This window comes from Pezoporus wallicus, unplaced genomic scaffold, assembly GCF_028554395.1.
Source record: "Pezoporus wallicus isolate ANWC-B61680 ecotype Strahan unplaced genomic scaffold, APGP_CSIRO_Pwel_v1 contig_13942, whole genome shotgun sequence".
NCBI classification, from domain to species: domain Eukaryota; kingdom Metazoa; phylum Chordata; class Aves; order Psittaciformes; family Psittacidae; genus Pezoporus; species Pezoporus wallicus.
Window position 1 is genome coordinate 276,889 of NW_026640476.1, and position 27,256 is coordinate 304,144.

Consider the following 27,256-nt stretch of genomic DNA (forward strand, 5'->3'; position numbering starts at 1 on the left):
GAAGTAGCAGGTAAAATGGGAGCTAGTGCTTCTCTATAGTAAGCTCTCTACAAAACTAAGGAACAGGAGTGCCACAGTTTTCCCCAACACTAACAATGAAGCCAGGTTTTAGAAGCATGGTAAAACACTAACAAAAAGAATTTTCTGAAGATGAAAATTTTCTCCAAGTACTACATTTTCAAAACCAAAGAGGAGGTGAAGTCTGCCCACCTTCTTACCAGCAGTGGCATTTCTAAGCTTTAGTGTTGTGAACAAGGGACCCACCATAACACTGCTATGTACAGAGCTGGCATTATTTAGAGACCCCACTCTTAATGAGGGTTCTTCTAATGACTTCATGTCTTGATCCTGTAAATAAATTTGGTTTTAGCTTTATTTCTCACAGAGTGCTCCACTTTAATCTTAAGCAAACCAGACTTGGTCAGAGTTTAATGAACAGAAGTCCAGGTAAGTCAGTGAACAGGGAACATTATGCTAGAAAAACAAAGTCAAAATTAAACAGGAGTTTCTTGCAACTAATCCATCATACTCAAAATTAAAAAGGAAGCAAGCTTTAGCATTTGTTCTCAAACCACAGCAAGTTTGATCAGCTGGCAAGCTCTTCAACAGGGAAAGAAAAAAAAAATAAACAATAAAGGACAGGTCTGGAAGAATCCATCAGACCCTGCTTTTATCTCAGATCCACTCCTAGGAAAGCAGAGCTGAATCTCATTTAACAGTACAGTCTCAGCCAACTTCTCTGTCTGCAGTGGTTTTTATTTGTGATTTCTACTGCAGTAAAGGAAGTATCACATGAAGAGAAGAATCTTCAGAATGAGTAACTGCAGTGTCTAGTTTCTGAAGGCTTGTCAAAATCTTCTCATTTTTGCCAAAAGCAGCTCTGAAATTACTATTGTATTATTTACACACCTAAAGATCTTGGCAGTGTAAAATCTTGCAGAGTGACACAGCTGTAAAGCACTGCCCAGGTTTTGCACACTGATTTGCAAAGAGATTTGCACATAAACACAGGTGGTTGGTTGAATTTGAAGTCCTACATTTTAATGAGAACATTGCTTACACTTGCATTACAGCCTGATGAAGCATGCTATGAGGCCCACATCTTCAGCAAACATTCACTAAAAAGCATAGCAGGAAACCTGAATATATGGTACGCCACCCATCCCTTCTGTAAACAGTGGAATGTGATTACTGCCAACAAGAAACTAAAAACATAGTCTCCCCTAGGTGACATTTGTGTTTTTTTCAGGCCACTTCACACCCATAGAGACAGAGTGAGAGTCTCATGTATTCAGAAAAGTAATAGCAGAGCCTCCTCCTCTTCTCTAAAAGAAAACCAACAAGCACCCCAGGAATCTAAACCTCTTACACAGAAGTCACAGGAAGTTTAAATCTCCCAAGAGTAGGTTTTATTTGACAGGAACCACTTAACTCTTGATGATCTTTTGAGAACTAGCTTAGAATATACAAACTCTTCAGGAATTAGTGCATTCTGTCCTTATACTCCATTAAAAAGCATGGGAACAATTCTTGTAAAAGGTGATCGTGGAACTCTGCAAAGGCATGCTCGGAAAACTGAATTTCCCCCTGTAAAAGTGTTTTACATTTCAAACCGTAATGAAAAGCTCAAGAGGAGAAGATTACTCAGGGGAAGACAGTTCTCAGACAATTCCCTCTGAAGAGTGTGCAAAATGAATTTTTCTGGTTTTTAACTGGTTTTCTAGGAACCCAACTTACTTGGACTCAGCCATCCAGAAAGCTGGGAAGCCTGCCAGCAAGGCAGCTGGAAAGCTGAGCACTGATCTAAACAGCGCCTGGTCTTCATTCAAACTAGTTTGAATGAAGATAATGAAAGATAGTTTGATGGAAATGCATGGGTTGTGTAGAATCAGCATTATGCTGAAGCAAGCTGGTAGGAAGCATCAGACAATTCTATCAACCAAATTCCTAAAGCACAACCAATCAGAAGAAGGTCAACCTGGTTAAAAAACATATCCATCACTTCTTTCTCTTGCTCATTTTAAAGATCTTTAAGCGTATCCGTGAAGTCTGGCTAGGACACCCAAATAAGCCTGAGACAGACTGTCTATTGATTCCATTATTATCCACTTTATTTCCTTTGTCTTAAGAAGCACTTCATGCCAGGATTACTATGAAAATCCACAGGCACATCTACCATCTAACACTGAACCCAGCATCTGAAGCCACTCTGTTTTTCTCTCCACCCATGATATTTTAGGCATTTTAAATAAATTCAAGCTCAAGGCATTTGCAGCATGCAAGGAAACATGAATGCACATAACCCATAGGTTTCTTGACTGCGGCTGTAGTCACTCAGAGGTTACTATGCCACCTGGAGGGTGGGATGAAAGTGTGTATGAGCAGACATGCTCCGGGTGCACAGGGGGCATGCCAAACATGTACAGATTATGACAATCTACCCACTTCCTCCACCCCAGGCCCAAAGATTATGAGAAAGTCGTCTTCTCAAATCAGATATCTACATTATAGGTTTAGTTTGGGGTTTTATGAACTGGCAGTTTATAAATTTCTAACCAGTCTTGATTCATTGGAAAGAACCTGAAACAGGTAATGCTCAAGCTAAACCATCTGTTTCTTCTTTCTGACCTGTGATGGAAAGCAGTCAACAATAGCTCCAGGAAAAGCTATGATGTTTAGACTTAGCTTTCCCTTTAAAAAGGAAAAAAATAGCTGGAGAACAGAGATTATTTGTGAAAAACAGAAAGCAGGAGCTTGACAAATCATCCCTTTGTAGAGTGGTTTCCATATGTTAGACAACATTTTGAATCTAGGCAAGCAACTAGACAAAACCTGTGTTCCTCTGGGGAATGAAATATTTTAAGATCTGTGTGTTTAGCAATCATTAATATGTAAGTAAGTTACAGGACAGGTGGGAGCAAGTGCTTTCCGCTTAAGTCATCCAACACACTGTAATGATACAGAGCAGGGAACTCCAAGCAGTGCACTCATACATCTGGATCATTTCCCAGAAAAATAACTGCCTGCACGTCATAGACAAACAGCCTTGAAAAAAAAATTCTGGGTTAGTTTCCTCCATTCCTGTACAGGTATTTCTCAGCTATAGCCACTAATCCTCATTTAGAATAGAAATCAAACAAACATGAATGTCTTGCTAAAGTAGCCCTTTGACCTGGTATCAAGTTCCAGGAAAGACACATAGACCTTCAAGTCATTTACCCGTAATCCCTCAGTAAAAAGGATTACATAAAGGTATATTCTACTTCCACAAATCTTGAAGAAGAGTGGAAACAGTAAGTTCCAGAACTACCTCATATTTGACTTACTAGTGTTGAATTAAGGGAATGGAACTGATTCAGAAGTTGAATGCACTCTGTTTCCGTAAGTATCTTTTCATTTTGTAGCATACAACTGAACAGGACTTCGCTGCTACCCAAGTTATTTTTATTCATTAATCCCTGTCCTGTTTAACATGTCCTACACAGCTTCATACTGAAAAAAAAATCAGACTGATTTCTGGAAGCCAAAAGTGAGTCTGAGAGACAGACCGGAATTAAAACTAGATTACATCTAGATTACATGCTGCATCAATAACCAAATTCCAGTACCGACCACTACTCTTCAACTATCTCAATCTCAACAGTTTCAGCACTCCTGCAACAAACCAGGAAAGCCTCTGAGAAAATCTAAACAGCCTGTGAATTGACAGTAATCCAACACTATGCTCAAGAAAACCTGATTGTGAATTGACGTATTAGCAATGGAACAAATGTGATTCACACACGGAAATGAAAGTCACTTACCTTTTATGTATATTGCCACACCTCCTGCCAGCCTTGCACTGTGTTTTTATTGATCAGCGGGGTCAGTTACAGGAGCCAATATAAACTTTGTTATTTTAGACCTTCAATTCTAGCAATGTAAATTGTGCCTCTGCTATAAAAGATCTTCCCAGTGAAAGATGACATAGTAGCACTAAAGAGTCATCTGCATACTACTGCATAGGCAAAGGACAGAAAACCAAACTGGGAAGGGAAAGGAGAAAGTGACAGAAATCCCTATTATGGTCTCCCAACAGCTTGTCGGATCTTCAGCTCACAAAGGAAGGTACTTCCTAGACCTATAGTGTGATGCTACCTACCACAGTTCAGATCCCATCCTTCCTGTCCCCCAGTCCTTGGTGAGAGTGGGGTCCAGAGAGCAGCTGCAGGCTGGCAGAGTCAGGCAGAATGGTGTCTGTCTGACATGGGGAACATCTGACTGTGTGACTATCTCTGCCCTCAGCTGGCTGCTCCCTGGAGTAAACTCCAGCTGTTGCTTCAGCATCATGAGCTCTGCTCCTTATTTGCTCTGTATCTAGTTCCTGCACCTACTCACTTGTTTGCCTTGTCTTTTCCTTTTAACATTCCTCTTGCTATTCCCCCCCACCCCCCATAGTTAAGAGAACAATATTTCCATCCTGCTGACTTTGTTTGTAAGTTATATCCTTTCTATCACTTGCGGCTGCTTAGACAAGCCTACTTTGTGTTTGCAGTGTATCAAACAAGTTCCTATTTCTTCACCTGACTTTAGACACCTTTATTATAAACATGCTTCTGAAACATTCAAAAAACCATTACAACAAATTTTAGTGTCCAGTAAAGTATCGTAAAGATGTGCAACACACTTTAGAGTTTTTGCTAAACAACAGTGGATGAAAGTCCAGATACTTCATTAATTCTGAGAAATTCACAGTAGTTTCCCTAACCTACCACACAAATCCCTGCTTCTCCACCCAAAAGGCCCCATGGGATCACAATTCTTAAGGACTGAAGTACATACCACAATGATTTTGCATTACCTAATCCTTTCTCCAGAGACCACTTGGAGAGCAAGTCTTTTTATTTGCTGTTTTGTTGCATTTATTTTCTTAACTGTGACCACAAGTTGCAAACTTAATGCATTGGGAAAATTATGAGCATTGGGTAAAGAGGAACAAACAGGGATAATTAACTACTAAAATCAAAAATAGTGAAGAGTAAGAACAGTGTACCTGGCAGAGAGAGGAAAGATTAGCAAGAACAAGAAACCGTGAAGAGAACTCTGTATTATTTCTTTAACACTTGAAAAACTTTACCTACCTCAGTCTGACCATTAAGGGCTAAAAAAAGGCTAAGGCAAGAATCACTTCATATCAGTACAGGTCAGTCTTGGGACTCAAATTGCAGACTACAGACTATCACATTCTTTGCACACAACAGGACTGAATCTTGTTCTGTAAAACAAGTTCTCTGTCTATTAGCCAACATTACCAGCTGCTTGTATTTGGAGGAAATGACTGGTTACCAAAAAGAACAAAGCAATTTTTGAACACCTGTCTGGAATTAGTTTTCTGCTATTGTTACTGATTACTAGAACAGTTCTAACATTTTGCCTTAAAAGAAAGCTTTGTTTATTCTGCAATGGATACTATCCAGTTTAAATGCAATCTTCAAATTACACTTTAATGAGCAGTATCAGTTACAGGAGCCTCATTCACAAGTTCAATTTGAAAAGTTTACAGAAACTACACTTATGGTCAATTCAGATGATAAACAGGGATTTGAAGATACACAATGTTGTTGAACTAAGTAAAGGGCATTGTTTTTTTTCTAATTTCTATCTTAAATTCCTCCTAGTATATTGTCATCTCATTACTATTTGCACAAGCAGCATTTCAGACAACCCTGAGGGAACACAAAAACCATCCACAATATTCTGGCAAAACAACTGAGAAGCTGGAAAATGCCCAGAGAGAACCAGTCAGAAGAAAAGAGAACCAGTTTTGTCACTGGTTTCTCCTAACTCTTCAAAACTCTTATATGCAGTTTTCAAATTACTGGCAAATAGTTTCATATAAAGACTTTCTTTTTTATTTTCAAACAAAATGCAGTTACATTAAAACACAGTGTAACATGTTAGTACGTTAGGGTTCTATTCTACAACAAACGTACAGAAGCTATGGACTACACAAGTCACAATTAGAGGCTTTTCCACAAAAATGTGAATGGGGACACCACTGTAGAGTGCCAGCTCCTGTAATACCAGCCCAAACAGCTATAGCATGCCACTTTACCACTTTTCATGGCAAGGATCAAAGTCCTTTCAACGAGCTTACTCTGGAAGGGGGGGGAATCAAGAACAAAAACCCTCAAAACACCTGAAATCAACTGCTTTGATAGGAGTGGAGCACTGACATCTCAGCCCAGAACAGCTGCCATTTTAACTACGCTGCTTAGCGCAGGCAGTCCTCTGCTGTCCTTATCCCACATCAGGGCTGTGTCACATGGGCAGGGACTGACACAGCACCCACACTTCACCTATCACCCCTCGAACGTGGCTCTAGAGCTATTGAAAGAGTGCTGCTGCTACTACAGAGAGCAGAATCAGGCTGCTATTGGGCCCAGATCAGGTAGAGAAGACTACGGCGACACGAGTTCAGTGGAAGCAGAAGTTAACACAGCTCCTATGCCATGCCATGGACTGTTTGCAGGTTTGTTTAAGTAACGGAGCATTACTAAGGCACAGAAACTTAGCAATAAAATCTTGGCTTTTAGATGTGTATTTAATCTCCTGCATAAAAATGTTCCAACCTTTGTAGGTTAGGATGTAAAGGAAAAAAAAAAAATGTAGCACTGAGGCTAAATAGTAAGCCTGTGTGTTTTGAGGAAGTGACAGAATGATTGACCACAAAGAATGTTACTACTTAAACCTGAGAGTTTTCACACCTATTTAATACAAAAGTACTTATGGCTTCCCATCACCTACAGTAACACATAAAACTCGGAACCTGCCACTTGGAAAACGCAGTTACACATTCATTCACCAGCTAGCAGACTCAACACGCAGTCTACACCAAAATGAAAGCAGATGTCCCGCTGGAAGCTGCTGACCCCAGCAAGGCTAGTGCAATATCTCGCAGACTGAAGTGTAACCCAGTGGCTAAATACACCAGGGAAGGATGCGGCTGTTAATTCTCCCGTGGGACCCACCCTTCCAGCTGAAGACAGCAGAAGCTCGTATGTGACCAACGGGGCGATAAAGCTGTGAGATACCACACCGCAGGGCTGACATTAACATCAGGGTTATGTACTGCTCAGATAGCAGCTGCCCAGCACAACCCAGAACACGCGTGCAGTCCAGCCCTAACAGTTCTATCACCCCAAAGTAACTAAACTGGTAAAGTGCCGTCGCCTGCCAGGCAGCTCGGATGACTTCTCCAGGGCAGTCACATGGAGAAGCCACTTTCCAGCCCCACCGGCAGGGTGCAGACCCTGCTCGGACCCCGGCAAGCTCCAGCCGCGGCGAGCCCGGCCCTAATCGCAGAGCAGCAGCGGCGGACGGGAATCCGCAGACCCAAGCCTCGGCCCCTGCCCTTACCTGCCCGCTGCCCGGAGAGGGCTGCCCGGCCCCGGCTCGCCCGCGCCAGGTGCCGTACCGGCGGCGCGCGCTCCACAGACCGACACTCCACCCCGGTAACGGCTCCTCCCGATGTCCCGGTCCCGCCTCCGGCCCCGATGCGGGGGCTGCCATGGCAGCCCTCTTCGCTTCCTTTCCCCCCGGAACGGGCTGTGCGCGGAACTGCACGCCCGGAGAGGGGTACCTGAAGGCTTGCTCTTGCAGCTCAGAGAGACACCGGAAAACCACCCAAACCAATCCTTTTTGTGATACCTGCCGTAGAACATGTTGCTTTCTTTCTGTTTGATCTCCAAGATATTAAGTTTCCCTCCTTCCATGAATTTAAACGTGTTGCTTTTGGTCTGGATCACAATAACAGCACGATAAAGGAACAGAGCAGAGAGGAATGTTTTCCAGACAGATGATGCATAACCTTTATCCCTGGATTAATAATTTGTAGAGCAGAGATAAAGAACGATTTTGGCCTCATATACTTTCATTTATATTAAAGGAAGGATCATCTAGGGGTGAAAAAATTAGTTCACACTAATACAGGCAGTAATTAGCAGTTCCTAGACAGCGAACGTAATACCAGCCCTGTTTTCCTGTACTCTGTAGAGACCAGAAGAAACAAGAACTTCTTTAGTGTAACACAGAGATACTGATTTTTCTTTTCTTCCTCCTCTCCCTGTGTGTCTTCCTTTCAACCAGATACAAGCAAAACTATGGACTAGACAAAGCTACAGGCAGGCACCAGGCAGGGGGAAAGACAGAGAAGCCAATTATGTGCTGGGGTGTTCCTGTTCCAAAGCAGCTCAACACAGATACCTGCATTACCTTCACTCCTGCTGTTGCAGCAGATGCTGCCAGCACACCCACCACACAACAGTCACTGCCAGGCTGGTGCCCAGTGGCCCCCCCAAAGGCTAATGCTGTCCTCTGAGCAGAGGAACATTCTCAAATGAAACGCGTGGCACAACAGCCACCACAGGGACAGGCACAGAGAAAAAGGAAGCAGGATAAGGACAAGACTGGTTCTGCTCTCCCAGACCTGTGGTCTGCCCATTACTTTTTTCCTTTTGCTAATATCATAATTCTAGACCCCTAACCACTATTGTGTTAATATAGCCTGTTACCCCATTTTGGGCATATTTATCTCCCCAGAAAAAACACACATCTTAAAAATTCCAGCAACTATTCCTAAGTAACTTCTCTGGTCAGCAAGATTAAAAATCAAACAAACAAATGAAAAATACCCCTGTCAACCTTTGGATTAAAGGCACTCTCACTACCCCATGGAGAATTGGTAATAAATCAGTTTGTTCTGCATTCTGTACTGTTGTAATGGCTGAGGATCATTTTTACCAAATGGCTAGTGCTTTTCCAGCTTCCTATATGGGTAAAACGTGTCTATCCTGTACCAGACACATTCAATGTAGGCTTAAGTGAAGTTTTCTAATACTACTTTAAGATTATGTTTCGCCCAGAGCAACATTCCTGGCATGACTGCAGAGGACTTGTCTGCAGATCTCTTGTACTGATTCAGGAGCTGCCTGCATGCTGCACAGGCCACAGGGCAAAGCATGGGGGTAGTCAAACACACGATTCCCCCAAAATTAAAACAATCACTTAGAACTTTCCTGAATGTTTAGAACAACTTTCTAACCTGACCTGGTTTAGAAGCAACTTCTGACCTGAGCTATGGCATTATGAAGAAGAACCATATAAAGTGTCCTGGAAACACAGGGTGTTACTGGATGTGACAGATGGACCTCTAGCATCACAGGAAACAGTATACGGCACTGGCTTCCCTGCTCAGCACAGACTGAAAGCTGTTGCTTTTGTGAATAAGGGACAGTGGACAAATAATACATGAGAAGAATCTACCACACTCCATATGTGTGACTGTCAGGCTCTGGCAGAATCATCCATTCTCTTCTCCTCAGTATGCCTGTTTTTCCCACATGGGATTGCTGTGATCCATAAAATCCATTGAAACATTTCCAAGTGTCTGAAAGACTTTCTCAAATAAAAATTATAAAAAACCCAAACCAGAATAGAGGATGTTCTCAAAAAAATCCCTGGGCAAGTCAATCATGTTTCAATTCCTCCAATCTTTATTTAAATTTGTTCTCACAGGGTCATTAACTCTGTATTTTTCTAGCATACAGAGTCTAATTAATCTGCAAGTGTATTACTCACCTTTCTTCTTTGTATTCTTGGTGGTAAGAAAAGGAGCCTAAATAAAAGGCAAAACTGACCCCCCAGCTGACTCCCTTAGGAAAGTCTTACACTGTAAGTATTCCTATTTAAGGCAGAACTGGCCATGCTCTATGTTCACAGCTAAACACAAAAGATGGTCCACACTTGGTTAGCTTAAAGTAACCAATAAAAGTGGGTACTTCAGCTCTGGTGTTTCAGTACACGATCATATCTGATGTATCAATCACACACTTAGCATGAATGCTCAACAATACTGAAGGATTTTTGAGGAAAGCTACCAAGGGGTTTCAATTTCCACCTCCTGAATTTTCAGGAATGATCAACTGGAAGCTGTTTAAACAAAGCTCATGAAATGTGACACTCAACCAAGGAACCTAAATCACCTGTGTAAATGGGCTTCACTGAGGTGTCAGTTCTGTTACCAACAAGCTGATCCTGCATACTCCCAAGCTGAAGCCCAGCCCAGCCTCTTGGAAGAACAGCAGACAGTCACGCACCTATACAAAAAATCCCACCTGGAAAAGATCATCATGAATATCTATGAAAAGGAGAAGGCAAGAACAGTAGGCTTGAATTCCTGCTCTCTTGTACGAGCCTTCAGAGTGATTTATTGTAGGATGAGGGCAAGTTATAGCCTATTTTCATGAAAAAATAGCTAAAACCCATATTAGTTATGTGGTACCAGCATAAAGGCAAGAACACCTACAAATTGTTGTGTTGTATTTGTTTTGTTTTGTTTTTAACTAGTTCAGAGCAATAAGGAAGCTCCTGTGCTTTAATTCCTTGTGTCTGTATTTCACAACTCCACTTTAGATATATGCCTCCTCTGCCAGTAATACATCAACTTACTGATCATAAACATGTACATCTAAATTACTTTGAGAACTTTCATTTTAATCAATAAAATTTTATGGTTTTATTATGAAAACTGATGATCCATACATATTCTTACTGCCAATAAAACAATTCCAAAGTCACATACCTGAGCTGTGACACACACGGAAAAGAACTTAAGAGATGACCAGCTCTAATGATGAGAGATCTAATGATGATTTATCTTTAGAAGTACCTCAGAAAGTGGATGAGGAATGTTCAGAAAAATCTGGTTACTGATTTAACTGTCAGTAGAATACAGTAAGAAAGGCTAGAAATGCTTTTCATCCCCCCTCCCTTTGAAACTACCGGAGGTTTCATTTTCTTCTTCATCATACATGCTGTTATTTTCACACTAGAGGCAATATTATTCAAAGAAATAAGTCTCCCAGGGATGTTTACTACAACTTTACACAAATACCACCCTGTCAGATGGAAAAAGAGAAGCAAGCATCTACTAACTTTGCTACTGTTCATGCCCAGTTTTCACATTCAAGGGTAAAGCTGTGCTCTTTCCACTGCAGCTCATGTCACTGGGTCCAGTCACTCAGAACGAACCAGAGAGTTTGAGCCTGTAACCCAAAGGGAGTTGATCAAACACCAGCTTTAAAGAAGTTTTTACAATATCCAACACCAGCCCAGACATTCTGTAGTAACAGAAGTCATTGAAACAAAGCTTATTTGTAAACCAAACATCTGTGAGAGATGTCTGGTGGGCAGGCAGAACGCCCCACAGCCCTGCCCATGGGGTGCTTGGGCAATGCCTCATTCTAACGGAGGGAGTGCTCTACTAGTCACGTTTCTTCACGGCATTTTTAAAGAAGGCCCTGGGTAACAGGAATAAAAAGACGCTGATATCCTAAATATGAACCTAATATTTAAGCATACAAGGTTAAAGATACAAAGCAAAGCCGTGCAGGGAGGACATCCAGGATTAAAGACAGCTCTACCGGTGCAAGCGGGACCGGGCCCAGCGCACCTCAGCCCTACCTCAGGGGCTCCCGCCTCACACTGGGGCTGCCACCTGAGGGCACAGCACCGCCCGTCCCGCCCCGCCCCACAGCCCGCGGTTACGGGCGCCCCCTGCGGGCCAGGCGCCCCGGGGAAGGCGGCTCCAGCGGGGAGCCTCGACCCACCCCGCCACCGCCCCACAGCCCCACCGGCTCCTAACGCCCGGAAACGGCAGCACCGCGGCTTCCCCCGCGCAGACATGAGCGGGCTGGGGGCCGCTGCGGAGCCGCCGAGTTGGCGGCGGGGCAGCAGCGGTAAGGGCGTGGGGAGGCAGATACCGAGCGCCGGGGGGAGGAAGCACCCACCGGCGGGAGCCCGCCGCAGGTGGCGGGGGCAGGGAGGGGCCGGGAGCGGGGCTGCCCTCGCCTCACCTCGCCTCACCTCACCTCGCCTCCCTCGCCTCCCTCAGCGCGGTGGGGGTCTGGGGGCGGCCGGGCCGGGGCTGCGGGCTGGGTGCCATATTGTGGCTTCCTCCCTCTCGCAGAGGTCTTTCCTCCTGAGGAGGCGGGAGCCGCCGCACCTGGGGGGTTTCTGCAGCAGCTGCCCAGCTACCAGTCGGCGCGGAGGCGGCGGAACGCGTCCGGCGTGGGCACCCAGGGGCGGCGGGCGGCCCAGCAGGGCTCTGGGGGGCGCCGCGGGGCTGAGGCCCGGGGGCCGGAGCAGGAGGGAGGCGAGCGGGAGGCTCGTCCTGCGAGGGAGTACCCCCTGAGTATCGCGGAGAAGCGGAGGCTGAGGTAAAGCTTTACACGTTTTTTCTGTTCTGTTTCTTAATAACAATTTCCTGAACGCAGCGCAGGTGGGGTGGTAGGCTGAAGCAGCACTGGGCTCGTCTGTGTCTCTTTCACACTGTGACATGTGGTTTTGACCAGAAATTGCCGGGTACTCATGGAACATGTGGCAAGCTCCCTGTGGCACCTCCGGTTGCAGGAGCATGGCTAGGTGCTCTTGGCTGGCAGGAGGGACTAGCTGACTTGGGGGAGGAATAGGTTGAATTGGGGAAAATGAGTCAAAACCAGGAAATACCTGCAGCAGCCGAACGCGTTTTGTACTGGCTTCCTTTTTTTTTTCATTCTTCTTGCATCAGGGTTTTGTGCTTTTAAGGGTCACTGCGGGTTATTTGTCATCAGAAACCCGCTGCTGCGGGCGAGTGCTGCTACGAGTCTACTGAGCAGTTCTTCCAAAATGCATTGCCCCCTCTCTGGTGTGGCTCAATACAGGTAGAAAGAACCCTTCCAGGACCATTGCTTCCTTTTCTTGGTTTATTTTTCTTTTCCCTACTCTTTTTAAACCGCTCTTTGCTGTGAGCTGCAAACAGTTCCTGCCTCTCTAGAGGTTACCCACAGGAGAGGCAGGGAATTGCAAAGGGCATGCTTTGTCCCGCCTGTGCTTCTCTGCTTGTTGTCTCATCTCTTACTGCTAGGCTGAAAGCTCGTTTGGGGAGAGAGGCTATGGCATGTGTTTTTACATTGTCAGACAATGGCTGCACCTTTAAATCAGTTATTTCTTAGTTGTGGTTATGAATCAGGAGAGAGGTGAAAGTACAGCTAATGTCTAGTGCTCCACAGAGAACAATAATAACTCTCAAGAGCAGTGGGAAATGAGTTGCACCCTGACTCTGGACTTAAATTTAACCCTACAGCCTGTACACAAGAACAGCAGATGATTTAGGTCATGGTAAAGGACAGTGCTCAATACATTGAATTTTTATTTGAAGTTGTGTATCAAGAAAAAGCAACTGCAGTCCTTTGGCTGTAGCGCATGTTAGGAGCAGAAGTGGGATATCCCAAGCTTGTTTACATGTTTTAGAGCTGAGAAATTCTGGTGGGGCTTCTTGGCACTTTTGTAGATCAGTGATCTTTGTGCATTGTGCAGCAGCTGCCAACACAGAATGCTTGACATAAATGTCCTGAAAGCTGAACACTCAGCTTCTGTCACACAATGAATATGCAGCCCAGGCCTCTGTTTAAAATGCGGACCAAACATGGGGCAGATAGTTCTCCAGTGTGTCTGTCTAAACCCTACATGCTCCAGCCTGTAGTTTCCACAAAGTGGAATCTTTTGAGAGTACCTGTATTTGGACTTAAAAATGAGGTCACCAGTTGCCTGTTTGATGGTTGTACATAGGGTTTAATTTGGCTTCCTGTCAAAATGCTAATTTTACTTTCAGCCAAAAAGGATATGGAAACTATAGCAATGTACAGCACCCATGGAAGTGGCATGTCAAGTCAGGCACACACTTCAGTAGGGGTGTGTGCAAAGGCTTTTCTTCAAGCTGTGTTTCTGGATAGTTTTGTCTGGTTTTAAGGCTTCTTAAAAAAACATAATGCAAAACTTTTATTACTTTCCCCCATCCCCCCAGCATATGTTGACATTTCATTCTGATTTTCAGATGTGTGAATTTTCTGCAAGAAAAGAGAGTAAGGTTCTATTTTGAATAGCTGTATTTCTAACATTAAGAGAGGCAAGCTAAACATTTTAGAGAACTTTTTTTAAGAGCCTCTTGGTGAAAATGCTCTCTCCATGTCAGAAGTTTTCAGAAAATAATCTCTCTTCCTTCCCCAGACATTTGTAAATATGAAATCATTAATGGAATCTTCCATGAGATCCCACCAGGAAGTTCAGGCTACATGTTTTTCCTGTGCTATGCTATTGTCAATTGGATTTTTTATTTTTTCCCCAAGAGAAGCAACTGTTTTCTGCAGGAGGACTTGCTGTATTTGAATTAACTTGATGTCACAGTTACCAGGAGGAACAGATGAGGACAGCTAGCATACGCTACTCAGATTATTAGCACTGTGGTATCTCTCCCAAGGCTGCAAGCAGGCTCCGTTGTGCCAGGCCCTGTTACATGTTGTGAAAAAGTATTTCTTGTGCTCAGTAACTATTTCTTGATCCTCAGGGTCTTGCAGAAGGCTGATACAAAATATTTATCTGGGTGGAAGCAGTGGAAAAGAGCTAGCAATAAATCATTGAAAAAAGTTCTCAATGAAGTGAAGGAGTTGTCATCTTACCTGGAGCTTTGGCGACATGATATTCACAGCATAGAGGGTATTTACTGTCTGATGTCAATTTCTTATCTTTAAAGTTGCTTCTGTTATTGGTAGTTTTACATGTGTAACCATAGTTTCAGATATAACTGTATGTGTTTAAGAAGTTACCTTATTATTGCTGGTATAAAATCCGTGATGGGGTAAATGGAAATATATTGGATAAAATGATTAAAAAGTCACATTTTCATTTGAATTGTTTTTCTAAAACCCTGCAGTACTTCAAACTAGCTTTAGTAACGTTTCTTCAGCTTGCTCAATGTTACTGAAACGATTGTGCACTGCTCATTGTGTACTTTCAATGATTTTTATCGTCCTAATTATTGGCACATGTTTCTTTAATTCCCAGGGAAATTTGGCACTGGCATCCAGTCCTACTTCTCCTTCCTGCGTTTTCTGGTCCTGCTGAATTTTATAATGTTTATCCTGATGTTCAGTTTTGTTACCTTTCCCAGCATCATTTCCAAATATGGAATATTCAACAGTACCTTTGCTAAAATTCCTCCGCAGAACACAGGTAAATATCTTCTCTATGTACTGCTGATGTTTGTAAGATTCCCCCTTTCTGTCAGCTTTTCCTCCACCTCCCAGGAGAAAGAAATGCTTTTATTAGAAGAACTTTCCATGTTTGAGTTAAATTTATCTTACAGTTTTATGGCCTTTACTATTTGAGTGACGTGTTTTGCCTTTCTGTTGACAGAGCCTCACTGCACAGTTTATACACCTAGTGGTAATAAGGGACTTGTTTACTTCTATACTTACCTCAAAGATTTGCTCAGTGGCACTGTAAGTAATTAGATATTTTTTTTTAAAGTTTTTATGTTTCTCATAATGTTAAAAAGCTTTACTTGGGGGAATGAAGCTTTGGTAATTGTGAAAAATGACAAGGCATATGCATCACTGGGGTAAAATTAGCCGTTATTATCTGTGAGAAAGGGAGTTTTCAAACTGACTTCTACTGCATGTCTACAAGCCTGGTTGGGCACATGCTGCAACCTGTGCCTCTCCTCCCCAGCTGCCAAGCGTTACATATCCTGTAGCACACTGCCTGTTGTGCTCTTTGTGCAGGGTATCAGTGTTTTTGTCGTAGAGCTCTTTGATTGGGAGAGGGGAGGGATTTTAAGCACTGTCTGTTACAGTTTGGTAGATGCAGTGGCAGTATTTAGAAGCTGTGAAACTGTTGTAGCTTGCTGGGCATACAAATAGTAATTTTAGATTCACAAAATTGCTTAACACCATGTTGAATATAACTGGGCAGTTGCTGCTACTGTTACAAATTCTATTCCAACTTCATATTTTCACAGGGGTTCCTTGAAGTGACAAGTTTGTTTTATGGCTATTACACAATACATACCGCATGGTTCAGTATCCTGAGCTACAATTTGCCACTAGCGTATCTGTTGGCTACATTTGCCTACCTTGCATTAAGTTTCATCTGGATAATAAAAAGGTAAAGGTGTTGGCGTAGTTTAGGTATATATTTTCTGCTACCTGTTGCACAGTTTACATTGCATTTTTGCTAGTAGGGAGCATACTCTTTTATATGCAAATGGAGAATATTTGAGGATGCAGTGCCACAGTAGCTTTTGTCTGTTTGGGAAACTAAGCCAGCAAAATAAGTATAAATAAATAAATTTGAAGTATTACTATTTTTCATATTTATGCATACATGTATAGTTGAAAGCCCTTTATTTGTAATAGTTGTAGGAGGATTTTCTGTTAGGTTTTTTTGGTGCTTTTGGTTTGTTTTTTTGCCATCTCAGCTTCCTGAGACAGCTCTTTGCAGTGTCAGATGATAGGAGAAGGTATGACTGTGGCTAAGTGCAGAGGGAAGTAACCCGTGTCAGTCATGGCTCTACCTCACTTTGGTTGCTGCAGAACCTCACACTGAAAGCAGCCCAGAGACTTGCTGTTAGAAAGCAAGTGTGGCTGTTTGCTCATGAAGGGGAGAGTGTCATTTAGTCTTTGAACCAGGTTGCTTGAGTTGTGTTCTTGTGTTTCTTTTTCTGTGGATAAAATGTCTTTTCATGAATGAATTGCATTTTTCTTTAGGTCTGTGGAAGGATTTAAGCAGAACTTGGTGCATGGGGAAGATCAATTTCAGAGTTACTGTAACAAAGTCTTTGCAGGCTGGGACTTTTGCATTACAGATCCAAATGCAGCACGGCTAAAACATCGCAGCTTGCAGTATGAGCTCCAAGTGAGTAACTTTGATTTCTCTATGATTATAGTTAAATATAGCTTAGATGGCTAAAAAAGAGGTGTGTAATTTTGCAGGTAATGGAATAAGGATAAAAAGGATTGAAGTAGCTTATATTGGGGGCAGGGCAACCCACATCCTCTTGCGTGCTTTCTGGGTAGCTAGAATTGTGATGCAATGGCCCTTCCTCTGTCCACTGGGGACTGAAGCCAACCTGTCTTCTTCACGCTCCAGTCCTGCTTCCTGTGTTTCTGCATAATCCAACAGAAAATACTATCCAGGTTGTGGGCAAAACCCTGTACTGTTGGGAATCAGTCTGAGTATATTGGGTTATAAATCTACAATGTGGGAGGCAGTGGTTTGGGGAGGAATAAAATTCAGATGGTGCTCTTCATACAATCTGAGAGCATTGTTGCAGAAGGTAAACAGATATTGAAAGGTTTTCCCTAGGTGTCTTTGACAAACATGCACATACGAAATGCTGATACACCTAATAGATTTCCCAAATCATAAAGCTCTCTGAAAAAGAGATTAAAGTATTTTTCTGATGAAACCAGTACCACCTTTTTGTTCTCCATACGCTGAAAGCAGAGGTCTGTGTAGTGAAATAACTACCTTTGAAAAGATGCTTCCACTTCAAACCACAAAGCAGTAATTACAGATTTCATAAATTACAGAGAGTTGCTTTCTGCTCTAGTAAAATCCAGGGTCATCTTTTTCATCATATAGTCAGAGCCTCCTTCACTTATCACGGTTTTGCCTCTAGAACTCGCACCTTAGGAGAACTTTCCTCTTCATATTATTGTTTGGAAATAAGTTCTCAGAAAATACCTGAGTAATCTCTGGGTTTGCTCAGGTTAAATTGCTTTCACAGATGATACTGTGTTTTCACATCAGCTAAGGTGAAATATATCAAATTTACATGAAAAGCTGTTCAAGACTGTACTGCTTTTTCTCGGAGCCATCCCTCAATTTTCCTTCACAAAAAGTAGGAGAAAGAAGCTTGAGCGAGGACTGGTTACTTATCTGCAGAAGTAAAGAGATGAGTGGGCTGATATACATGTTTCAGAGATCAATACCAAGCTGTCTGAGATCAGTCACAATAAAGAGGCAAGTTGTCTTTGTATCCTTAAGGAGATACTTACCAGTATAGTAGAGATAAGAGGATTAGAAGGCTTTAGCTACAGGGCCCTCGGCCTGAAGGTTCTGTGCTCAGGCTGAACACAAAGGGGCTTCCACTACTGCATGGTCCCGTTTGTGTTGATGAAGAGGCATTCTCAGTTGAGTGTGCTTGGGCAGGTGGTGGAGTTGACCCTCTTACAACAGGCTATGGGTTTGCATATTCCCAAGGTAAAAGACAAGTATTGTATGCTGCACCAGAGAACCACTTACCCTTTTTCTTTTTCGTTTTAGACAGACTTGGAGGAGGAAAGGCTGAAGCGAAAAATAGCTGACAGAACAGTGAAAGAAAAGCTATGCATCTACTCTCTGAGACTATTTATAAATATAATTGTCATTGCAGTTTTATCAGGATGCTTTTACTCTATTTATAGAGCAACTGTCTTCTCTCAAGAAAACTCTAGTGTAAGTATCAGACATGACATGAGGACAGATTCAGCCGGGGCTGGTGATTACAGCAAGAGGAACTATTGTGAAAGAGTCAAGTATCTTAATATAGCACCTTTCATATGAGGGATCTGAAAACTTTCTACAGTGTTAGAATTATTTTAGTAGGAGAGAGTGAGAAAGATAAGAACCATGTGCATAAAAAAACAAACAGTTTGATGCAAAGGCTTTGTTGTTGTGTGCTTTGGAGCTAGTGCAGCTGAAAGAAAGAAAAATGGTCCTCACTTTCCTTCTCATGTAACTGTTCTCACCTCACTGTGATCTGCTAGTACAAACTTTGTATACCTGGGCAGTGAACTGGATGAGGGAACTGATCCAGTTAAAAAAAAGTGATCATTTCATTGTGATCAGTTTCTTGATTTGGTTCACTGCTTAGTTGCAAAAATGAACAGCAAGGGAAGGAGAGAATAAATATAATCTGTATTGTGGTAGAGTTACAGCTACAGGAACGCTTTGAACGCAAAGGATTTTGCAGAAGAAAAGGTTAGTGCATCAGCAGTGGAAAGAATCAGGTTAGCTGGGGTTGTTTACCCCTGGCTGGACGAGCAGATGGGAAGATGCTTCAGAAACAGAGGTCCAAGAGCAGACAACAGTTTCAACAGTTTCTCAGCATTAATTGATTTCTTTGTAGGACCCCAGGATTGACTTAGCCTGATACGAATCAGGATCACAGTTTTCTCTCCAGTCTGTTTGTGATGTGAGGGGCACTGGCTGTGCATGGGGAAAGTTGTGCTCATGATGAACCTTATTCTTAACTTCTGTAAACTGCCAGGGTTGCAAATAGAGGAGCAGGAAATGGAGACTTACAAAGTGCTTGTGTCAGAGGTATTGTTTGAGGCAGAGGAGGATAGCACAATACTGAACATCTTGAAAAACAGCTTCACTTACTGTGGGCTTTATGTATAAGGGTTGATGTCTTGACTTTGCCTAAATGAGTAGGTAGAGGAGCTTGTTAGGATGGTAGAAAATTTAGGGGGGCTGCTTGGCAAATAACTTGAAAAGTGTCTGCACTTTGACATAGGTGAAAAAAAATTATAGTGTTAGTGCTGGATGAGGCAACAAGGTCAGACACAAGCCTTGGTGAGATGATTCTCTTCAAAGAGGAGCTTTGGGGAAGTGCAGAAATACTGTTATCTGGAGGTAGGGGGAGTTACTGGTGAAGGGAGCAGGGTGTGTAGCAGGAAACTGCAGAAATAGATAGCAGTGGTCAGGCTTGCAGTTCCAAATACAGGTGGGGAGTGAAAACAGTAAAAGATGCCACCTGAATCCTGGGTAGGAGAGGCTGGTGGGTAGCTGGAGAGAGCACAATGTCAAGAAGGTGTGTTTTTCTGAGTGTTCTCTTTCTCTCATCTCTTCTTGTATAGGACATCAGCAATATGAACTTCCAGGCTAATCTCTTAGTGCAGTATTTGCCTTCCATAGTGATCACATTGGCCAACTTCATTGCTCCTCAGATCTTCTCATTTCTGATTGGATTTGAAGGTTATTCGCCGGCCTTTGAAATCAGGCTGACACTCATGAGGTAACGATGTTTTTATTGTGGCCTTGCATGTTTCAGCAACTTAGTAGGTTATAAGTACTGTAAACATTTACATGTCAAGAAGCAGAGAGGTTGGCCTCTCTGCACTGGAGGCCCCAGGCACTGGAAGCCAAGGAGGCATTGTTTGACTTAAGTTTACTTGGAAACTTTGAATCTGCAAACCATCTCCTGTTTTGAGGACAGTACAAGCCGGTCATTCCAGTGTCCCAAGTTTTTCTCTCGGTCCCATTTAGCTGTGTGATCTGGACATCTTCAACAACCTGGAATAAATAGTCAGTAGAGAAGTTGTGGCTGCAGAGCTGTGGATTCACACTGTTTTGTGTGCAGGAATTCCTTGAATGAGCAGATGACTGTACAGCAGTGACTGAAACACTGTTTTGCTCAAGGCAGAATTTAAAAGTTTTGGGCTAAAAGGTGCTTCAGTGTGAGAGCGTGAAGAACTGTTACTTGGCAGCTTAAGGCATTAAGATCTGGGTTGAAGCATGTGAAATATGCAAGCCCCTGTGCTTTTTATTTCTGATTTGGCTAAGTGCCTCTGAAGGTCTGAAGCCACTTGAGGAGGAAATGCTGCACACAAAGTTGTCACCTGGCCTCTCAAGCTGTACTTGAGAGAATTGCAGCCCATTGCAGCATCAAGATCTGCAACTGAAATGGCTGATCTAGAAACAGTACTGAAAAAAGAAATGAGGGACTGTAGCCTAAAGCAGAGAAGATGAAAAGCAATTTAACTTACTGCTAAGGAAAGAAATGTGTTTATTATCTATCTGGCTGTTCCATTAAAGCTCTGGTAGACCCTTTTGTGCTTCAAGCCTTCCTGGGACTCCTGTGCAAGCTGAGCCAAGTGTCATAATGACTTCTTTAGTAGGTTTGAAATTAGGTTTTGCCTTTTTTCCAGGTGTGTCTTTGTGCGGTTGGCCAATATTGGTGTCCTCTTGTTCTCGCTGTGGAGTCAGATCTCCTACTGTTCCACCGATGAGTGTAAGGCCTGTGGATACAATTACAAACTCTATCCTGTAAGCAGATATATCTTGGTTTTTAATTATCTGAACTTGTGAACGGAGATTTGTTTTCCAAGAGACTTGCTTGTCTGGAGCTATTCAGAATCAGATGTGGGGTTGCGTTCATGTTAATGCTTGGTGCTGATTCCTACTGCTCAGTGCAAACCAGTACAGTTCTTATGTATATCTTTTCTTTGTCTAAAACTGATTAGAATTAGTTCAGGGGGATGTAGTATCATTTGAATAATAGACTTTCTGACTACCATAAGAACTGTTTAAAGTAGCTCTGGTTTAGACATAGTTGTGTTACTGCCTTTTGCTCCAATTAGACAAATGGCCTTTCCTCAAAAAAACCCAACACAAACCCAACAACAAAACCAAACAAACCCAAAAAACAAACAAAAAACTCAACATTGAAATCCTGAAACACTTAAATATATTAGAAATGGGAGTTAATACAGTTGGAATGTTATAGTGTTACCTGCCTGAGATGTTTGTTGCCTCAGTGATTGACAGATTTATTTTTCACTTGTTATTGAGCTCCTGATCTTTTTTTTCCTGACTTGTTTTTATAGTGCTGGGAAACTGAAGTTGGGCAAGAAATGTATAAACTGACAATATTTGATTTTATGATAATTCTTGCTGTGACCCTGTTTGTGGACTTTCCTAGAAAGTAAGTATCTGCCTTTTGAGCATATGTTTGCAAATGACATATAAAACAGTTTCCTTTTTTTGTTTTTTTCTTTTTTTTTTTTTTTTGTCTGTTACTATTTCCCCATGTTTCTAGCCAAGCTACCAGTTTTACAATAAAACATAAACATATATATCTGGTGGCTTGAGTATTTGTTTGCTAATCAGATGGCTGTGTATTTTTTCATGTTTGAGTCTTTTCTTTCTTCAGAATTTTTGTGTTGTCTACTGCTTAAATGCTAAATATCTGTGTGTTCCAAATCTGTTAGAATTCAGCTAAGTTTTATGACTTTAATTTAGACTTAATGATATTCTTTGGTTTTAGGTTGTTAGTTACTCATTGGTCTTGCAAGCTAGTTCAGTGGTATGGATTGCAGGAATTTAGAATTTCTGACAATGTCCTGGAAATTATTTATGGGCAAACTATCTGCTGGATTGGAACCTTTTTTTCACCACTTCTCCCTGCAATAGCAACTATAAAGTACTTCATCATCTTTTACATTAAAAAGGTAATGAAAGTGTGTGGCAAACAAAGAAAACTGAGCCCATTTCTGTGGGTTTTGTAATACAGATATACAGTTGATATAAAATAAACAAAAGCCCCTAAAAACACCAAAGGATGTGGTGTTCTGGAAATGAGGCAATGGCATTCTGTTTTCTGTAGGGTTTTTTTTGCGTTTAAGAGGAGGTAGAATTTTTAATAAAACATTTTTATATAATAAAGCTTAATTATAAGTGTTTATAGCATTTTCCTGCAGTAATCTGTTTACTAGCAACACATCTTAGAACTTGGCGAAAATTTTGCCAAGTTACTAAAGATTTGGAAACATAATGGAAGATCCAAGCTGGGTTGGATGCTCAAGATGTGATTTCTGCACATAAGAAGCTTTGTTCTCCGACTGCACAGCTCCTCCTATGTGTCAAATTCTTGCTGATATTTTAGCTCTTACAAGAGGGGATGTATCCAGTGAAGATGTGGCAGAACAAAGCTGGTGGCTGTGCCATGGGTCATACACTAAATGTCAGTTGACTGTGCAGGTGTATGAGGCCCTCTGGATCAAAGTTTTACTCAAAATAACTTATACCAGAGTTATTTTGAATATAATAACTCAAATTATTATTCAGTTAATATTATATTGAGTTATTATTAATAACTCAAATAACATCTGACTGATACCAGAATGTAAAGCATTCTTGCTGTAGCCCTCTTCAATTCGTGTACATCAATGAAAGGATGGTTATGTGGTAGCAGGTAGCATATCTGTGAATGGAAAATCCAGTTGGTGGGGAAAGTATACTTGGATGTGTGTATATAGATGTACTTCTAACATTCTCTCTCACTTTCCCTCTTCAGATCAGTTTGATACACACATGCAAACCTGCAGCCAGACCTATCAGAGCATCAAGTTCCAATTTTTTCTTCTTGCTGGTGCTGCTGATTGGGCTCGTCTTGGCTTTTATTCCTTTGGGAATCAGCATAGCACAGTAAGTGACAATTTAACTTCATAGAAGTTGATACTTGTTCTGAGGTTGTCAGTTTCCTAAAAAGAGAGACACAACTTTGGAATGATAAATTGGAATAAAATATATGGTGCATTATAAATCAAACTCTAACTCAGTTCATATAAACAAAAATCACAGTTTTAAAGATACTTTTACCCCATTGGCAAAATGGGGCTGGGCTTGTGTTGGATTATTTTATCTTTACATTTTGGTGTAGCATCTCCTTTCTGTTCTGTTTCTTTGACAGTATCCCCTCCTCCAAGGCATGTGGGCCATTCAGGAGTTTTAACACTTCATGGGAAGTTGTTCCAGATACAATACTTGGGTTTCCAACAGGTCTGCAGCAGGTCTTTCATGGCATAGCATCGGAAGCCTTTGCAGTACCTTTCTTTGTGGTCATTTGGTGAGTTCTGTGGAGACTTGGTTCAGTCATGCAGCTCTGTGGTTCATTGCCTTCCTTACTGAGCTGATACCAAAGAGTTATTGGACCAAATTTTCCATCTGCATTCAAAAGCATCAAAGCCCACATGAATCCTCAGCTCTGCCCATGTGCTGATGCTCATAGCTTTATTCCATTTCCTCTTGTATGTCCCATATCCCACACTTGTCTTTCTCAGAAGTGTTGACTGTGAATCATTCTACAAATTAGTATTTTAAACGTTATGGTCACAAATCCTATCTGCAAGCCTTGGTTTAAAAAACCCACAACAAACCAACCCCTCAAAACAGTAACCCTGTAAGATAAAATCAGGATTGAACCATAGAATTTTCAAGGTTGGAGGTCAGCTGTAGAGATCATCTAATCCAACCCTCCTGTTCAAAACAGGATCAAGTAGGTCCTCGGGAACAGTGTCCAGATAGATTTTTGGATACCTCTGAAGGTAGGGGAACTTCACAGCCTTTCTGGGCAACCTATTCCAGTCTTTGGTCACTCCAGTATAAAAGACTTTTTTTTTCCCCTATGTTTAAATGATTTTTTTTTTGCATTTCAGTTTAACCCGACTGTTTTCAGATCTTGGAGCCTTGTTACCTGATACTTTTTACACTTGAGAAACCATTCAGTTTATTTCAGACCGCACCCAACGCTTTCTTCCATAACATATGTTTATGTGTTCTCCTGAACTGACCGTGTTATTGTATGCACAGGAAATACCAATTCCTCTTTTTTAACTTTTTCTTTCTTTTTTTTTACTTTATCATACAGCCTATGTAAGAAGTGGAGGATGACTTGCATTGCTACCGTACTACTTACTATTTGGAAAAGAAAATATGTGATTTATGTAGGCATCTGTTCTATCGTAGTTCTTGCTACTGTTCTCCATCTTTTAATGCCCTGTGAATAATCTGTGTCACAGATTACATCTGGAATACGTGCTATAAGAAATGGCTGCAATTCTGATCTGTGGCTGCTTACCATAGTTAGAAACCCCAATGGGAGCAAAGAGTTACTCCATTGAAACCTCATTAAACTTAATTTCTGAGGAGCAACCTCCTCTCATACCTACACTTTGAGCAGGGCAGGAACTGACAAGTCTAGAGAGCGCTGTCAGAACACAACCTGTAACATCTGAAAAGTGGCCATGCCTCTGTGTCCCCTCACACTCTGTCCCTGCCTGCTGGCAGCACAGATTTCTGAGCAAATGCTTTTGAGTGGAGCTATGTCATATCTACCCCAGCTGTGTATTGTTTATTTTATATTTTTTCTCCAGCAGCTTCTCATCTGAAGCAAATGCACAAACTGACAGTTCCTCCAGCCTGTAACAGTCTTTTTCTGACTAATTCTGTTTGGGTGATGCTAACACACAGTGTTGGTTTGTTGTTCGCAGCATCATCATGTTCTATTTTATGGCCTTGGCTGGAGCACACAAACGAGTGGTTGAGCAGCTGAGGGAGCAACTGGTTCTGGTATGATTTGACCTACTTTTGTGTACCCCTAAAGTTTTCTTTATTGTGTCAGTAGTGGAGCATGCAGAGGAGCACCAGTTTTCATTATCTGGATACTCGGTGTTTGCATAGACAGTGAAGAATGTTTTGCAAATTACACAGGAAATATAATCAAAGCACTATAGTATTTCTCAGTCTAGTTGGTTTTCTTGGGTATCAGCTGCACCTGCAACAAGGTCTGATTGTATGAAGCAACATACATTCATGAGAGATGCCTCTGAGAAGAAGTCTTCCTGTTCTCTATCTATTGTCTTGCTTAAATACACCCATCTGCACGGTTTTTTTTTCTGCCAAACAAGAACATGAATCTTGTGCTTCCTATCCCCTCCTCCATCTCACACAATGCCCACCTCCATTTTCTTCTCCACTCTCATGATCAGGCACCCAACTCCCTACCCTTCTGTTCTGGTTTAAGCTCAGCCAGTAACTCAGAACCACACAGCCACTCCCTCACTTCTTTTGTTTTCCCTCCCTGCTCCCGACGGGGTGGGGAGGAGAATCGAAAGAATGTAAACCCAAGGGGTTGAGATAAGAACATCCAATAACTAATGTATAATATAAAACTACTACTACTACCACCAATAATAATGATGATAAGGGAAGTAACAAGGGGAGAGAATATAAAACGAAAAAGGGAAGGAAAAGAACGTCAATAAACACAAGTGATGCACTGTACAATTGCTTACCACCTGCCAACCAGTCCTGCTGCTTACCACCAGCCAGACCTGAGCAGGGAGCTGCCCTCCCGGGAGACTCCCCCTAGTTTATATGCTGGGCGTGGCGTGCTGTGCTATGGAATGTTTGGCTAGTTTGGGTCAGGTGTCCTGTCTTTGCTTGCTCCTGGCTTCTTGTACCCCTCCTCACTGGCAGAGCATGAGACTGTATAGTCCTTGATCAGGGTAAGCATTTCTAAGCAACAACTGAAACATTGGCGTGTTATCAGCATTGTTCTCAGACTAAAGCCAAACCACAGCACTGCACCAGCTACTAAGAAGGAGAAAAATAACTCTTACAGCTGAACACAGGACACCTTCCTTCCAGTCTGATGTTTCTACTGCATCGTGTCTGGTCTTATTCCTGAGGGCAGGTCCAGCACTGCTTGCAGCAGATACTCAGAGTAGAGCAAGTCCCAACTAACTAGTTCTTCAGAAAACAGTGCCAGTGCAGACTTGCTGCTTTGTGGCCATCAGAAGCATATACTGTGGTCTGTCAAACTCTCCACTAGTCAGAACCTAGCCTCACTAGTAAGTCTTCTCACTTTGTTAGGAAACAGCCCTTTTCCTGATGTGTGCTTCTTTTAGATACAGTGTTTAACAACCCATCCTTAGAAAAACGCTGTGCTGGGGAGAGCTTTTTGACCAGTGAGGAATACAGGAGCGAAAGCCTTGCTGCTTTTTCAAGGGTTCCCGAATCAGTTAGGAATTCTGAAAATCCTTGCATGCTTTTTATTTTTGTTTGCTCATTGTTCTTGAGCTTCTTGGAAGTACAGGTTTAAGTTTCCAGGTGTGTGAGCTGCTTTTACTAGGTTCAACACGGAACTGTTAATGTGAGATAGATGAAGCTAAGACTATGATAAAGTGATTCAGGCAGTTGAGAGTGTGCTGAGAGTCACTAATGAGAGTGCAATGTAGTGAGTGCATTTATTTATTTCTAATAAAGAAATGAGCTGTTCACTGATAACTTCCTTTAATCTAGAGCATACTTTTTATTCTGTCTTTCAAGGCGAGTCGTGACAAGCTGTTCTTAATCAGGAAGATAACAGAAGCTCAGAGGCATCCTTGAAAACCACGAAAAGCCAGAAGAACTTGACTTCCCCAAACTCACAGAACCACTAGATAAGAGTAGAAGCACCTGCAGCACCTAAAAACTGAGCAGCTGACTGCATCCTGGCATTGTGGTCTATCTAATGGACACCTGTGGTCTTATTTTTGATTGTTCTAGTGGGCCTTAAAGATTCCATGACTGGAAATGTAGCTAATACATACTGTGCTAGACCTCTGCAAAAAATTGTATGGTAGGACACTATTGCTGCTACAACGTCGGGGTGTTGGGGTTTGGTAAGTCGCTATTTTTTCAGGGGTTTTGGGTAAAATGTGATCAGAACTGAAACTGTTTAAGAATTTTGTACTGTTTCTACAAATTACGCCTTAAGAAGAGGGAGGGGGAAGAAGATGCAGTTTTACAT

The 27,256-nt window shown here is 42.1% G+C and overlaps 2 protein-coding genes across 4 annotated transcripts in view; one reads left to right on the forward strand and one right to left on the reverse strand.

Annotated features, from left to right (window-relative positions):
- Window positions 1-10,135, reverse strand: part of TMC5 (transmembrane channel like 5) — a 29,245-nt gene extending 19,110 nt beyond the window's left edge. For 2 of the 3 annotated variants that reach the window (XM_057418978.1, XM_057418976.1), the window contains exons 1-2: window positions 10,023-10,135; window positions 9,304-9,435 (exon numbers count right to left, since the gene is read on the reverse strand). The gene's annotated coding sequence lies outside the window, so the exon portion shown is untranslated. Of the gene's footprint in view, window positions 1-7,398; window positions 7,510-9,303; window positions 9,436-10,022 lie in introns of those variants that run through there. The other variant, XM_057418977.1, reaches the window with a different exon arrangement.
- A 1,522-nt stretch (window positions 10,136-11,657) lies between these two features.
- TMC7 (transmembrane channel like 7) lies at window positions 11,658-27,063 on the forward strand. Its single transcript, XM_057418983.1, has 16 exons — window positions 11,658-11,777; window positions 12,008-12,257; window positions 14,423-14,571; window positions 14,920-15,087; window positions 15,271-15,356; window positions 15,875-16,020; window positions 16,623-16,770; window positions 18,184-18,354; window positions 19,761-19,918; window positions 20,832-20,949; window positions 21,510-21,607; window positions 21,950-22,133; window positions 22,979-23,109; window positions 23,375-23,530; window positions 24,954-25,032; window positions 26,794-27,063. The coding sequence occupies exons 1-16, from the start codon at window positions 11,723-11,725 to the stop codon at window positions 26,851-26,853; spliced, it is 2,157 nt and encodes a 718-aa protein (XP_057274966.1). The 5' UTR covers window positions 11,658-11,722; the 3' UTR covers window positions 26,854-27,063.
- Window positions 27,064-27,256: the final 193 nt, after the last annotated feature.